The sequence below is a fragment of the Ascaphus truei genome (assembly GCF_040206685.1).
Source record: "Ascaphus truei isolate aAscTru1 chromosome 2 unlocalized genomic scaffold, aAscTru1.hap1 SUPER_2_unloc_6, whole genome shotgun sequence".
NCBI classification, from domain to species: domain Eukaryota; kingdom Metazoa; phylum Chordata; class Amphibia; order Anura; family Ascaphidae; genus Ascaphus; species Ascaphus truei.
The window spans coordinates 599,266-615,144 of NW_027453820.1; the positions used below are offsets into that span (position 1 = coordinate 599,266).

At 46.2% G+C, this 15,879-nt stretch overlaps 1 protein-coding gene across 1 annotated transcript in view; it reads right to left on the minus strand.

The window, feature by feature from the left end:
• The window catches only part of LOC142473295 (uncharacterized), a 232,227-nt gene extending 220,784 nt beyond the window's left edge, over positions 1 to 11,443 (minus strand). The window contains exon 1 of the mRNA XM_075580496.1: positions 11,292 to 11,443. Within this exon, the coding sequence (XP_075436611.1) occupies positions 11,292 to 11,428 (137 nt within the window). The 5' untranslated portion in view covers positions 11,429 to 11,443. The remainder of the gene's footprint in view (positions 1 to 11,291) is intronic.
• Between the last annotated feature and the right edge of the window lie 4,436 nt (positions 11,444 to 15,879).

A 15,879-nucleotide genomic window follows, 5' to 3' on the forward strand; every position in this document is an offset into this window, starting at 1 on the left:
ATAAAATAGTACATAAAGACATATATTAGGTTCAGGCAAGATTCTCCAACTCGGGTGGGGGTACCTGCTTACTGGTGAGCTGTGGGAAAGCACATGCTGGCGTAGGAATATCCAACATTTCAGCATTGCTGTGTTTGGTGCACATGGTGCGGGCAGACCAGGAAGTATCTCTGTGTGTGGTCCTGGAGCTTCTGCAGTGCTGGGAGAGGACTGAGGCAGACGCAGCTAGCTGGAAAAACCTGTCCCTGCCCATAATAGACTCCTCGTCTGAGCCCAGGTGTTAACAACAGCAGCAGCAGCAGCAGCTATCCATAAGAGGGGATACTCTTTGAATTATCCATTGCCTGATTACATCCTGTTTTCGGTAAGCAGGTACCCCCACCCGAGTTGGAGAATCTTGCCTGAACCTAATATATGTCTTTATGTACTATTTTATGTGTAATAAGTGTATTTTATGATATTAATGATATGCCATATTAAATGCCATTGTGATTAGTTACCTGTTGTTCTCAGCGTTTGTTAAGTGTTGTTTGTTTATGTATGTGTATGTTTTACAGTATTATGCTATGATTTGATTTCTTTGTATATTTACATGTTTACCCTTACCACGTGGAGCATCCAATCGGACGGGCGATTTCCGTGGCTCTGGTTGTATATTTTATAATATATATTTTATAATATCTATTAGAATTGCTTTGATCATTACAGTGTTGAGCTCCTAATGCTATATTATATTACATTTCTATCCCAGTCTGGTTCTGCTAATACCAGTGTGAGTGTATTGACTGTGGTTTACAACCCTTGTACATTACACTGAGTACTATGGTGGTCTGGTTATACTCATAGCCATTCCATCATTGAGATCTGCAAGTTCATTAAAATACGTTGATTGAAGAATTTGTTTATTTACAGTATCGTGTGCTCCACCATATTTATTTTGTTCTCAAATGTAATGTGAAAAGCGATGCAAGTAAATACATTTATGTTACCCCTCCCCCCACGTGTCACCCCCGTTTACTAGAAGTAATCTTTATTATTGGAGGTTAAACGAGTCACTGTTGAACCACGCAGAAATAGTGGACACAATTAAGTTATCAGTGAACGACTATTTCAATTTAAATGGGGGTTCAGTAGTCACCCCCAATGCTGTGGGAAGCACTCGAAACCCGATCAGAGGGGTGTTCATCTCCGTGGCCGCCCACAAGAAAAAAGCCAAACAGAAACTCCACAAGGAAATGGCGGATAAAATGACAAAATTAGAATGAAAACAAATCTAACCCATCTAAGAATGTATACAAATCTCTAATGGCGGCCAGACAAGAGCTAAAAAAGATACAACTAGAGGAAGCAGAGAAAGCATTAAAATGGTCCAACCAACTATATTATGCTAAAGTGAATAAAGCAGACAGGTTCCTGGCCAACAAGCTCAGAGGCATAAAAACCAAAGCACAAATCCCCGCTATCAAATGTAAAAACGGGTCAACCACAGGATGACGAACAAGAAATTGCCTGCGAGTTCACTAGGTTCTACGCTGACCTATATGACCTAAACCAGTCGGAAGGGCTCCCCCACCTGTCAAACCCTGAGACCATATCAAAATACCGAGACTCCTGTAATCTCCTGCAGATAACCGACATAGAAAGAACTAACCTAAACAGCAAAATAACACATCTCGAATAAGTAAAAGTGATAACGGACCTTAAAATCAGGCAAATCACCAGGACCTGACGGCCTTTCAAACATATATTACAAACAAATTCTACAAGGAAAACTGCTATATTAGCTGTAGTCATGTTCTCTTGGAACAATCATTCATAAACCAGGCTGAGACCCCCTCTAATGTGGCAGTTACTGTTCTATATCACTAATAAACGTCGACATTAAAATATACAGCAAGACCCTAGCCAATAGGTTAAACCCAATAATACCAAGGCTTAACAACATAGATCAGTTGGGCTTTGTCTCTGGCCGACAGGTTTCGAACAATACAAGAAAAATAGTCAATATCATAGAACATCCACTCCACTAAAACAAAGGCAATCCTACTGGGCCTCGACGCAGAGCAGGCATTCGACAGAATAAAGAGGACATTCCTGGTCAAGACCATGCAGTCCTTTGGTTTCTATGGACCATTTTTAGAAGGGGTCAGAGCCCTCTATCACTCCCCTAGAGCCCTAGTTAAAATACCAAGTAATAAACTAGAGACAATAAATATTAAGAATGGCACAAGGCAGGGCTGCCCCCTATCTCCTCTCCTCTTTGCCCTATCATTGAGCCTCTGGCCTCAAAGATAAGAATGCACCTAGTTATTCAAGGAATAAACATAGGCGACAATAATTACAATATATCGCTGTTCACAGATGTCACCCTAACCTTAGCCAACCCACTGATCTCTCTACCAAATCTGCTGAAGTCACTAGAGAAATTTAGTGGGCTATCAGGATACAAAATCAACAAAGGACAAATCAGAAGCCTTGAACCTGTCCCTCCAACACCCCGAGATCCAAATTCTACAAAACAAAATCAAGTTTAAATGGCGACCAACTCATATTAAATATCTAGGGATCAACATCTCTAGAAACTACAAATTGCTCTATCAAAACAACCACTCCATTATTTCCCCCACTACATTATTTGGCAACATTAAGGCCTCGGGCATGGTGCCTCGGGCCACGCTGATCAGCTCTCCTGCACTGCTTCGCCTGCTCAAACTGGAGCTTTTTTGTGTCTTGGCAGGCGAGGCAGTGAGCGTGCTTTGGGGGCGGGGCAAAGGCGGAACGGAGGCGGGGCTAGTCCCTCGCTCCCATTGGATGTGAGTGGTCACGTGACCGCTCCTCCGCTTCCATGACCGGCAAATTTTTAATTTGCCTGTCTGATCAGAATTTCTCAGCCTCCGCACGCATGCGGAAGCAGCTGCTAAAGCCGCGCTGACAAATGCAGGGAGTAAGTGCATCTGCTCAGCGCGGCTCAGCACAGCCCCATCTACTATGTCCCAGGCCTAAAAAGGACCTATTGAAGTGGAGAAAGCATCAGATATCATGGATCGGTAGGATAATCTCCATAAAAATGAATATCGTCCCCACACTGCTATATTATTTCCAGACCCTTCCAATTTATGTACCAAGAGGTGAACTAAGAGCCCTAAAGAACCAAATCTTTAAATTCATCTGGCAAGGGAAGAGATCAAGGGTGGCTAGGTCCGTGCTGATGGCCTCCAGATCGATGGGTGGCATGGTGGTCCAGGTATACTTCGGTACTTCCATGCAGCACAACTACGCCAAATAGTCGGCAGGAATGCTGTTCTGCTGGGTAGCAATCGAATCGAGCTACTCAGAGGATTGCCCGTTACCAATATCGCTCTTGACAATAGGGGAAAAAAGACCAGGGACATAAAGAACCAGAGCCTGTCAAATTCACAATGAACATCTGGGCTAAAACAAAAACAAAATTTAAACTCACGTCAACTACCTCCCAGATTACCCCCCCCCCCCTTTGATAACCCAAATTTCCCACCAGGGAAGAGCTCAAGCCATTTCGACCAGTTTAAGAATAAAAATATTAAAAGGATAGGAGACTTACTTCACAAGGGGAAACCCCCAAGTCTCCAAGAGCTTAGAACCAAATATAACGCCCAGACCTACCTCTATTGAATTCCAACAAATTAGGCATTTCCTCCTGTCCATCTCTAGGAACTCAAAATTTCCGTAGCTGACCAACTTCGAGCACTTATGAAAAAAGGAAAAATACCAAAAAGAGGACTAATAAGGATGATTTACGCAGGGCTAGAATCGGCGGGGTCCACTACAGACCATAGTTATATGACCAAATGGGCCAGAGACCTGGGGATGGAAATTGACAGAGAAGACTGGTAAGATATCTGGGATAATGTGGCAAAAACCTCCATCTGTACGGCCACAAAAGAAAACATATATAAAATAATATGCCAATGGTATCTCGCACCAAAGAGGCTAAAATAGATCTTCCCAGAATCCTCTGACCAATGCTGGAGGGCATGCGGCCAGGTAGGCCACCCATCCTAGGGCAACTACCACTTCAATCACCCCCAAGAAATCAGGTACTCTGGTTTAACCCCTTCATTGCCGTAGTGGCTAGCCGCTAAAAGGTAATGAAGCTTATTAAAATAAAATAAAAACAACACAGTATTGAAGCAAGGGGTCTCCGGAGCAGAACCACATTAATTTCAGGTTTGGAGCCCCATGCTTCCCGAGTTACAGGACCCGGTATCTCCCTGCATTGTTTAATTATGCTGTGTTAAAGGACCGGGACATTTAAACGCACAGGAGATACCAGCACCCCATATTGGGGCCTGAACTCAGGAAGCAGAGGGTCCCCGAGGCTGAAATTAATGCAGGTTTGCTCCAGAGAACCTCCTGCTACAATACTATGTTATTAAAATGTAAATAAAAACAGTGCCATTGCCTGTTAAAAAAAGAAAAGAGCTTAAAGCCCATAGTGCAGACTGTTTAATATATTCAGCTAAAGAAACGGTTAAATCACTTACAAACGTGATAGGTTTACAAACACACAAAAGAGCAAGTAGGTTTGCTGTGCAGTCCAGGCTGGAATACCCGTTGTGTCAACGAAATTCTGCCGAGATCCGTACATCAGACTCTGTTGCCCTCCCTCGGTAAACGGAGCCGTCCTGCTTCTGTGTCACATGTATAGTGACGTCAGCACATTGCGTGCTTCTTGCATCATTCGGGGGTGGGGCATAGGCTGGCAATGCTCGCACTCGGGATACTCTGTGATAGTCACGGAGTATCAGACCGGATTCACAGCTCACAAGCCATAGGAGACAGCCCTACGCGTTTCAAGGATATTCACAGTGAAAAACTATCACGTCTTTATATTGCTGAATACATGAAATAGTCTTCACTATGGGCTTTGCGCTCTTCTCTTTTTGCATCGCATTTTTACAGTGTGTTTGTTGGTTTTATTTGGACACAATTTTTTAGATTGGGCTATTTATTATTTATATATCTGTCTTCATGTGTGGGTAGATATGTAGAAAAAGGAATGAGCACTGCGGATATAGAAACCAGGCTGGCAGCAGGTAAAAAATATATTATTTATTAGGAAGCAGTAAGGTTTAAGCAGTAAGGATTATAGAGTAGCGGATCGTCGGAGTACTTTGCCAAGGTCAGGACCGGAGATTGGTCGTGCGTAATCCAGGTCAAGAGAAGAGAGTTGTGGAGTCCAATACAAAGCAGGGTCAGGCAGCAGGAAGACAAGGCAGCAACAACAGGCTCAAGGCTGGGAACGAGGTACAAGACTGGAAGCAGTAAGGTACAGCGTCACATAGGATTATGCTCGGCAATGAGACGGAGTTGCAGGAAGGTATATAAAGGGAGAACCTCCAATCACAAGCCAGAGTAGAACCAGGAAGTGAGATATGATAGGCTGCTGGTGCACACAGGTGTGCCCTATGATGCAGCCTGATCAGAGGTGGGGGCGGAGCCGATTACGCGCAACCCGCGCACGTGATGGAGGTCAGGGGGTGGGGCTTAGGACGCACGTTACTCCCACGCCGGTCTTGTCAACATTCAGAGCGGGGGCGGAGCTTGTGTCGTGCGTCAGCGGGAGTGCTGGTTGAGCACACCCTTTGCGCACTGGACTGAGGGGCGGAGCTGAAGCCGCGAGCGAAGATTTAGGCTGTGCGGGATCCGCACATGCAGCCGGAATGCGTGGTGGTGCGTCCTGGGCATCTGTCGCGACAGGAGTTCTCCAGCCGCCGGAACGGCGAATCCTCACAGTACCCCCCCGCCCTCCCTCTAAGAGGGACCTCTGTGCGACTCCATGAAGGCTTATCCGGAAATTTGGAGTGGAAGTTACGGATCATCCTGGAAGCGTGAACATGATGACTTGGAATCCAGGATATTTCCTCTGGGCCGTAACCCTTCCAGTGTACCAAATAATGTAATGAGCCTCTTGAGAACTTCGAGTCCAGAATGGATTGTATTTCATACTCAGGTTAGCCTTGTACCATATGAGAAGATGTGGGAGGCGAATGAACCGAATGCGTATTCTTGGGCCTTACCCTACTGCCTCCCCGGGCCTCTGACTCATCTGGGAACCGGCCCCGGGATATGGAGGACCCGCCAGTAAGAGCCTCGGAGAGGCTGGCGGAGCAGAGACAAACACGAGATAAGTGAGGAAATCGCTGTGTTACTCACCTACTTTGTCGCCCTCTTGGAGCTGTATATACTTTCCCGAGGTAGCACACTGGAGACACAGAGCGCCTCACCTTCCTAAGAGGTGCCCTGGTATTGCTAAGAAAGGCCGAAACTGACACTGCCCTCCAGCGTGTCTGCTTCCGTCTGTCGGACCCACACCATCCTTCACGGGCCTAACCGAAGCGGACGTCCAGACACCGAGAGGACCTGCCGTGAGCAACACCCAGGCAGCTCCCGAGATGCAACCCACATCAGGCCCTGCTCTGCTTCTCTCCCCTCGGCCGAGGGGGGTGGGCGGCGTTTCATCCCCCAAGTTGCGGAGACAGCGACTGTGCCTACCGAGACCCGCCATGGAATAGGACAGCACCTCGGGATATTTCCAAATCGCCATACCCCGGTGACACCTGTCGAGGACTCCTAATGGACAAGGGTCTGTAGCGTAGAGCTATATTTAAGCTCAGTTAGCTAGAACTACCCCAGTTACCCCAAGTTACCCAAATTCCCCTGGTTAAGTGAAACGTAGCTCGTTGTTATAGAGAGCTAGAACTGTAGGGCAAGAATCCCCCTTCACCCTCTCCCCCCCCCTGCCCCTCTACTCTCCCCCACCCCCATAACCCTCCCCCTTTTTCTACCCGTGTCCCCCCTCATCCCCCCTCCCGTTCCTGTTTTTTCTTTTTCTCCCCATCCCATCCCCTCCCCCCCCCCCCTAGACTCAGATTTATACTCAAATATTAGGTCAACACACTGAAAAGCGATTCCGTATGACCAAGACAGGAGTTCAGGGAACACTACAATTGTTATATGTGATTATTTTGCAAACAACCAAGTGTAAAGTATATAATGATTGAAAGGTATCTCCATCAATGATGCAATCCCCCCCTCCTTCCCTCCACCCCACTCCTCCTTCCCCTCCACCCCCCACCCCACTCCTCCCCTCAACCCCCCCCTTCCTGCCCCCCCAGTGACTCATAGACTCAGGCTTAACGATCTGGTTAAAATACTGAGAGGTGTGCCAGCAGGGCTATTGCAGGAGGCCAAAGAGCCCTGCAACTGCTGCGAGTGTAATACATGTAAACAACCGTATGCAATGAATATGATGTCTGCAATGTATTTTCATACACAATGCAACCCTCTTCCCACTTCCGCCCCCTCTCTCCTCCCCCCTCTCGCCTCCACCCTCTCCCCTCTCGCCAACTCCCTGCCCGGTCCCCCCCCTATTACCCCCCCCCACAGACTTAAAGACTTAGGTCTTAAGGTCAGGTTAAGTCACGGAAAAGAGAACCTGCAGGGCCAAGGCGGAGGGCCACGGAGCCCTCCAATTACTACGCGTGTATCATATGTAAGGACTCTTGTGCAATGTATACAATACCTGAAATGTATTATTCTTAACAATACAACCCAACCCCCTCCCGTACTACCCCTTTCACCCCCTCCCCTCCCTCGCTCCCCCTTCCCCGCTCCCCCCCACTATGCCTCTCCCATTCTCATATGATCATAGACACCAACCTCATAACACAGCTCCCCAGAGCTGAGATGACTCAACCTGCATTATTGCTGCCCCCCCCCTACATAACCACCTCTAACACCACCCCCCCCAATTACTCCCCCCACCCACCACATTACCCCCCCTACCCACATCTTCCTTGCCCTCCAGGACCCCCGACACCGCCCGACCCCCCCCCCCCCCCGAGACTAGCAACTCTGTCTCCCTCCCCTAGATCGGTCCACCGAGATAACAGGCCCGGCCCCAGCCTCTTTGCAAGAGGTGACACAAGCCCATGAGGCTGACTGTCCTAAATCTACCCGCTCGAGGTACATCACCATGATATCCCAATAACCAAGGTTGCCTTGACAGAACAGACAAGGACGAAAACAAAGACACCCAAGGGTCTCCACCCTGCCCGAAACTGCCGGAGGTCGTTACCGGACCCGCCCCCAAGGGTCTTAAACCCCACTAGCCGGTCTTTAGCTAAGACCGGACTTTAACCTTTTAGACCTCGTTAGGGTCGACTTTCTTTCCCTCTCTCTATCCCCGCTGCCACTGTCCCAGCGGGCCCCCTCCTCACCCCCCCCCTCCCGCCCACCCTGGCTGACTGCTTCTAAGACTAGAATACACTGATTCTCGAGTTTGGGCAGAGACTCCTCACTTAACCTCGCTTGCCCCTAGTAAGAAGGGAGAGCTCTTACAACCTAGTAGGAAACTTAGATAGCATGGCCCACAAGAGAGCAATAAAAATTGTCTCCTTGAATGTCAAGGACCTACATAATAATCTATTATTATGTAGGTCCTTGACATTCAAGGAGACAATTTTTATTGCTCTCTGGTGGAGGAGATTTGCTCTCCAGGAGATAAAAAAGTCTGGCGGCGATGTTGTTTTCCTTCAGGAGACCCATTTTACGTCTCAAGACCCACCCAAAACATTTCAAAACGCGTACCCGATGAGCTATTTCTCATCACTCAGTAGTAAAAGTCGGGGGGTTGCCATTCTGATTCGTCAGGGCACCCCATTTAATCTAACAAAAATTAAGGCAGATCCAGAGGGAAGATTTATTGTAGTCTATGGCTCACTCTCGGGCTCGGCAATCACCCTAGTCAACCTCTACGCCCCAAATCAGAACCAGACGGAATTCTTAAAAACGTTCTGGAAGAAATTGACCCAAATTATATGTCCTCGCTACTCGTAGCGGGAGACCTTAACATGGCTCTCAACCCGAATGAGGATAAATCGAGCAACCCAGGACGACAACATTCCACCCAGACCCAAAGACTGGGGAAAAAATTTAAAGATATTATGGGCGACTTTTCCCTGGTGGACATTTGGAGAACACAACATCAGGGGCAAAGGGATTACACTTTCTACTCGGCACCTCACCAGACCTATTCTCGTATTGATTACTTCCTTACAACCAAGAACATTCTAGAGGCCGCCACCAATTCGGACATAGGCCCTATCACGTGGTCAGACCATGCTCCCATCTCCCTGACCCTATCCATTCCATTTGTCAAATCAGTCTCGTATAACTGGAAACTGAACGACTCCTTATTAAATCACACCGAGGTAGTGAAGGAGATCAAAAAATCCCTTAAGGAATATTTCAGAATAAACGAGGGTTCAGTCTCGTCTCCAGCAATCCTGTGGGAAGCCCATAAGGCGACAATCTGAGGAAACCTTAACTCGATTGCCTCCCACCGGAAGAAAGCCAAAACCAAATTAACCAAAGAACTTACAGACAACATTATCAAATTAGAGCAGCAGCACAAAACTAACCCTTCTCGGAGAATTTATAAACAGCTGACAACTGCTAGAAACGATCTGAAAGTGATCCAATTGGAAAATTTAGAAAAGGCTCTCAAATGGACGGGTCAGAGGTACTATGACAAAGGGAATAAGGCTGATAGACTTCTTGCTAGTAAGTTAAGAGGAATACAAAAAAGGTCACAAATAACGGCGATAAGGAATGGCTCTGGTGGGACACTATACAACGAGAAAAAAATAGCAGAGGAATTCACCAAATTTTACACTAAATTATATAATCTAAGGGCTCTCTCTGCTAACCCAAGTACTACTGACTTATCGTCAGCTATAGACTATTTAGATGATTGCGAGCTTCCCTCACTAACTGAGGAAGAAAACATTAGACTGAATGCAAAAATAACGATAGAAGAATTGGCGGCTGCCGTAAAGGCATCTAAAATTTCCAAAACGCCGGGCCCCGATGGTTTCACAAATGTCTACTATAAGAAATTTCTACCTATTCTATCCACTCACTTATTGAACTTGTTCAACTCATTTCTGGAAGGAAGTCCTATCCCACCCTCAATGTCGACCGCTAATCTGGCAATAATACTCAAAGAAGGGAAGGACCCCACCCAATGCGGAAGCTATAGACCAATCTCACTGTTGAACAACGACCTTAAATTGTATAGCAAGATTTTGGCGAACAGACTTAATCCTATTCTACCGAGATTAATACATACTGCTGCGACACACTTTATTCGAGCAAATACCCAGTATGTACCTGGCAGATACCTGGAATGCGCCGCTCCTCACCTCTGACAAGCCCCGTTGCGTTTGCCTTCCCAGCCTGGGTTCATGCCTGGCTGATGGGCGGCTGATCTGTTAAATGATAATGATTAGGATTTAATAGGCTGCAATGCTTCGCGTGTCTACCAGGTGGCATAAATTCATGAATTGTAATGCAGTATATATATATATACTGTGCAGTATTGCAGCCAGCGAGAATAAAATGCTTCAATCCCTGCCTGGAAAATAACTCAATGCACTCGGGCACAAAACAGTCACAAACCTCAATACACCCGGGTATACCCGAATTCGTGGGACTAGCCGAGCTCGAATAAAGTGTGTCGCCAGTGTATGGACCAGGTCGGGTTTGTCCTGGGTCGCCAGGCCTCAGACAATACCCGCAAGATAATTAATATAGTCGACCACGCCCATCTGACAGGTTCAAAAGCAATGTTATTGAGCTTAGATGCAGAGAAGGCATTTGACAGAATTGATTGGCTATTTTTAGACCAAACATTGATAAAATTCGGCTTTAGGGACTCGTTCTTAGAGGGAGTCCGGGCGCTCTATCAAAACCCGTCTGCCACGGTACGACAAACAGGGGGAGGCTCTGAGAGGTTCCAAATTAAAAATGGAACACGGCAAGGGTGCCCCTTATCCCCCCTTCTCTTTGCACTCACGATCGAACCACTAGCGACCAAAATACGGAACAACCCGAATATACAGGGATTTGTCATGGGAAAAGAACAGTACAAAATCTCCCTATTCGCTGATATCATTCCAACTTTGACTAAACCCCAAACTTCCCTTCCTAACCTTCAAAAGGAACTGACGGATTTTGGAAAGGTATCAGGATATAAAATAAACAGCGACAAATCAGAGGCCCTAAACATTAGTCTCCCAGATCCCGAAGTAAAATTACTCAAATTAAATTTTAGCTATAGATGGTGCTCTTCATACATTAAATATCTGGGAATTAATTTGTCAAGACACTATCGGGATTTATACCGGGATAACTACCCGAAGCTATGGGAAAGGATCAAAAAAGATCTAGATCAGTGGGAAGGTTACCAGATTTCATGGATCGGGAGGATGATAACCGCCAAGATGAATATACTCCCAAGAATGTTGTACTTTTTCCAAACGCTCCCGATCCACGTTCCGGGCACTGATCTGAAAAACATACAAAACAGATTATTCCATGTCATTTGGCAGGGCAAGAGACCCAGAGTCGCGGGATCGGTCTTGCTGGCGTCAAGATCTAGAGGAGGCCTGTGGGTACCAGACCTGTATAAATACTACCTAGCCGCCCAACTAAAACAGGCAGTAATGTGGAATACAGACCCGGCCCTTTGTTGCTGGGTAAAAATAGAGACTCAGTATGCCAAGATGCCTTCTCTGCTAGCCTGCCTCTGGAGCCTGGACAGAGGACATGGGCAGACACACAACCTTAAACTACAGGCCTCGCTACACACCTGGGAAGTCTGAGCAAAAAGTAAGCACAAATATGGCCTGTCCTCATCCTGCTCCCAACTGACACCCATCCCCAATAACCCAAAATTCTCTCCGGGATGTGGATCTAAACTGTTCGACCACCTCAGAACAAGGGGCATCTGGGCGATTGCCGATCTCTTAAGCCTTGGGAAGCTCCTGAGCTATAAAGATTTGAGGGCCAAATACAAAATGAGAGAATTGGACACGTTCAAATATCTCCAAATTAGACATTTTATTCGAAAAATATGCCCACTCCCAGAATTCCCCACTCACTAAATTTGAATATCTCTGCAAGGTCAAGACCCACCAGAAAGGTCTCATATCTGAGATTTACCGTGCATTAGAGCACTCAACGACCTTCCCAAAGCATGACTATATGCTCAAATGGGCGGCAGACCTGAGTATAACTATAGAAAGAGAGACTTGGGAAGAAATCTGGCAGGCAGCCTCAGAAACTTCCCTATGCACTACAATAAAGGAGAATATTTATAAAATTTTGTATGGCTGGTATCTTACCCCAGCACATTTAAACCAGATCTACCCCCTAGCATCAGACCTATGCTGGAGAGGCTGTTGTAATAGAGGGGACATGCCCCACATCTGGTGGACATGCCCAGAAATTGTGAAGTATTGGGCCAAAGTCCAAATTTTGATAAAAGAGGTCACCGACCTAGAATTACCTATTGAACCACAGACCTTCCTATTGGCTAGGCCAATGTCCGCCCAACTAGGAAATTAATATCCTTCAGTCTCACCGCGGCGAGATGTGAGATTGCGGCCTCCTGGAAGAAAACAACTACACCAGCCATAAGAACAATAAAAAGGAGAATCAGTGAGGTGATGCTCATGGAGAGGCTAACTGCTACCTTGAGACAAAACCTTTTGGCATTTGACAAAGTATGGGAACCATGGACACTTCTTACTAGCGAAAGGCAACTTGCTCCACTTAGGTAGAGACTCACCTCCTCCTCCCAGAGGAACAAGGGATAGGTGAAGCTAATATACTACCCGGGCCAAATCCCCAACAGCCAGGTGGGTGACCCACACCACCCCTTTCCTTCCCCCCTTCCCCACCCTCCCTTCTGCCTTCCCCCTCTGTAGGCACTCCCCCGATTTCGACAACTTAGGTTGTCACTCTGTCCCCCCCCCAAAAAAGTGTTAAAATGTCCCCGGATTAGGCAATGTGGTTTGTTATGCTTTTATTGTTGTATCAAAGCCTAATAAAAATATTTAAAAAATAAAAAATAAATACTGTACGTATTTTATAGTACTGTACTGTACAGTATGTGCATCAATACAATACTGTATGCGAGTTGAGGGGATGTTTCTCTGTTGAGTGCACTTTGAAGAATGATTTGATTGGCCGCTGAAGTACGTGACGCTGATGCAGCTTAAAAATGTAGGGAGAGAGAGGGTGGGGCTCAAGAGTCAGAGCCAATCAGAAGTTGCTTGAACGGCTGCTTTAATTCCCAATGACCTGACTTGACGCCTGCGCAATACCGGTAATAATAGCATAATTGTTTGTTTTTCCCCAGAAACGAAACTTTGACATCAAGCGGAAAAAGACAAAAGAAGGGATTTGGATGGACCTCTAATATCGCCTTTTTTTTTTTTTAAAGTTGCTTGCACATTGTTTGCCAAACCTGATACTGTACAGTACTGTATGCTGCCGTTTTAATATTCAATTCTTTTTTTTACATTGTACAGTACTGTCATCACTACTGTTTTACAGTACTGTACATTGCATTGCGCAACTTTTCTTATGAACACCAAAAATAAAAATGTATATCTTTTATTCTATACTGTATGTATTATTTAATATTCAGTGCTCATTTGCGTTTTTTTTTTTTTTTTAAATAACCGTTAAGAGAAATGCCCTTTCATTACATTACTGTACTGTATGTGAAGTGCGATGCTTTGTTGAACTGTTCATAAGAATTTCAGGTCTGCAATTGGGGGTCGTCCAAAAAATAAATTTTATTTTTTTAATGCATAATAATAATAATAGCATGTTCTTGTATAGCATTGCTAGTTGTACGCAGCGCTTTACAGAGACATTTTGCAGGCACAGGTCCCTGCCCCGTGGAGCTTACAATCTATTTTTGGCGCCTGAGGCACAGGGAGATAAGGTGACTTGCCCAAGGTCACAAGGAGCCGACACCGAGAATTGAACAAGGCTCCCCTGCTTCAAACTCTGTGCCAGTCAGTGTCTTTACTCACTGAGCCACTCCTTGCATAATACAAAAATACAGTAGCTCTGGTCTTTCTCTTCGTTATGGCATTGCAAGATGGGGGGGAAAAGGGGGCTGCAGCTCTGAAAATACGGTAGAAAGAAATAATTATTGGTAACAATGATTAAACAATAACAATATTTCCAAAGATATTTTTTTGAAAAAAAATGTAAAAACATTTTTTTTTTTTGTGCAAAAACGAATTTCTATACAGTAACTACTGAGAGAGGGTGGGAGGGGGGTTTGTGTAAGATACAGACTGGTTTGTACATGAACACAGTACTATAATCTTACACTTCACCCCCTTCCTTTTATCACTGCTGCTGCTCTAAAAATGAAAATAAACAATTACGGCAGATATGGTTAGTTTGAGTGCCATACAGTACCTGTATCATACTGACCTGTGCCTGATTAAAAGAAAAAAAATGATTAAACTATAAACAATATTTCACAAAAAAAAAACATTTAAAAACACTTTTTTTTGGCACAAACTAATTTCTATGATGATTTAACACATTTTTTTTTTGGATGAAAAACTTTTGCACTACTGTAGAGTTTTGGAAAAGTCGTTAGCAAGAGGGGTGCCCCTCCAAGCACGAGTTCTTGTATGCCTCAACAGGCCGTTTATGGTATCTCTCACAGCTCTCATAACTGTAGGGGTGACACGGAAATAACGCTCCACATCATTCAAAATTGTCTTTCGTAAATTTTTTGTCAGAGCCTTCTTTCTTTTATTTCCTTCATAATTTACACTGTGGGTCCAACCGCTGTACATCTCAAAACTGACGTGGTGTTTAAAGATGGACAGGACAAATTTCTGGGCTACATCACCACATCGAGTCTTGTATTTCTCCCGGGCATGCTGGGTCAGGTCGGTCAAGATGATGTCCGGCAGCGTTACAATCCTGGGTGCTGGTATACTTCTGGCAGCGGGTGAGGGTAGGCGGTGTGGGAGGATGCATTCCTCCTGTCGTGGCCTTACCGGAGTTGTCATCTCGTCCTCAAAGGCATATTGGTACATATCTTCTGACGGATGGGGTGAGCGTGGGGGGGCTTGGTGAGGGAAGCGTGACGGTCACATCATGCAGACCACCCTCCTGCTTCGGACATACAGGGGCAGGAACTCGCAGCAATGAATACATCCCCACAATGTTCTTTTCGATCTTCTCCATGTGCATATCCATATTCAACATGGTCTCCAAAAGAAGATCTACCTTTTGCTCCGTGCTGTAGACATCTGCGTAGGTGGGTGGTGGAGGTGGGGACCAGGGGGTTGCCAGGAGAACAGCATTGAGGATGGTTGGTAGAGCAGGTGACCAGGGGGTTGCCAGGAGAGCAGCCTCAATGATGGGTTGTGGAGCAGGTCGGCAGGGGGTTGCCAGGAGAGCAGCCTCAATGATGGGTTGTGAAGAAGGTCGGCAGGGGGTTGCCAGGAGAGCAGCGTCAAGGATGGGTTGTGAAAAAGGTCGGCAGGGGGTTGCCAGGAGAGCAGCGTTGAGGATGGGTTGTGGAGCAGGTGAGCCCGGGGTTGCCAGGACAGCAGCCGCAAGGATGGGTTGTGGAGCAGGTGAGCCGGGGGTTGCCAGGACAGCAGCCTCAAGGATGGGTTGTGGAGCAGGTGAGCGGGGGGGAGGAGGGGGTGCAAGGAGAGGATTGGGACTCCACTTGACTTGCACTGTGCTAAGGGCACTGAATTTCTTCTTAACAAAATAAGACCCTGGGGTCTTAACCTTTGGAGCCTTCGGAACATTTTCTTTATTCTGATTTGGTTGTCGCTTAGGTTTTGGCTGGGAAACAGCTTCCGCCTTTCGCTTGACCGGCACGGCAGAAGCAAGCTGGTTCCTGCGTCCGTAGAATCGGGGGCGATCCATGGAAACAGAAGGACGAATGCACAATGCAGTATCTGGACAAGAGCAAGTTCAGATAGAGATCAG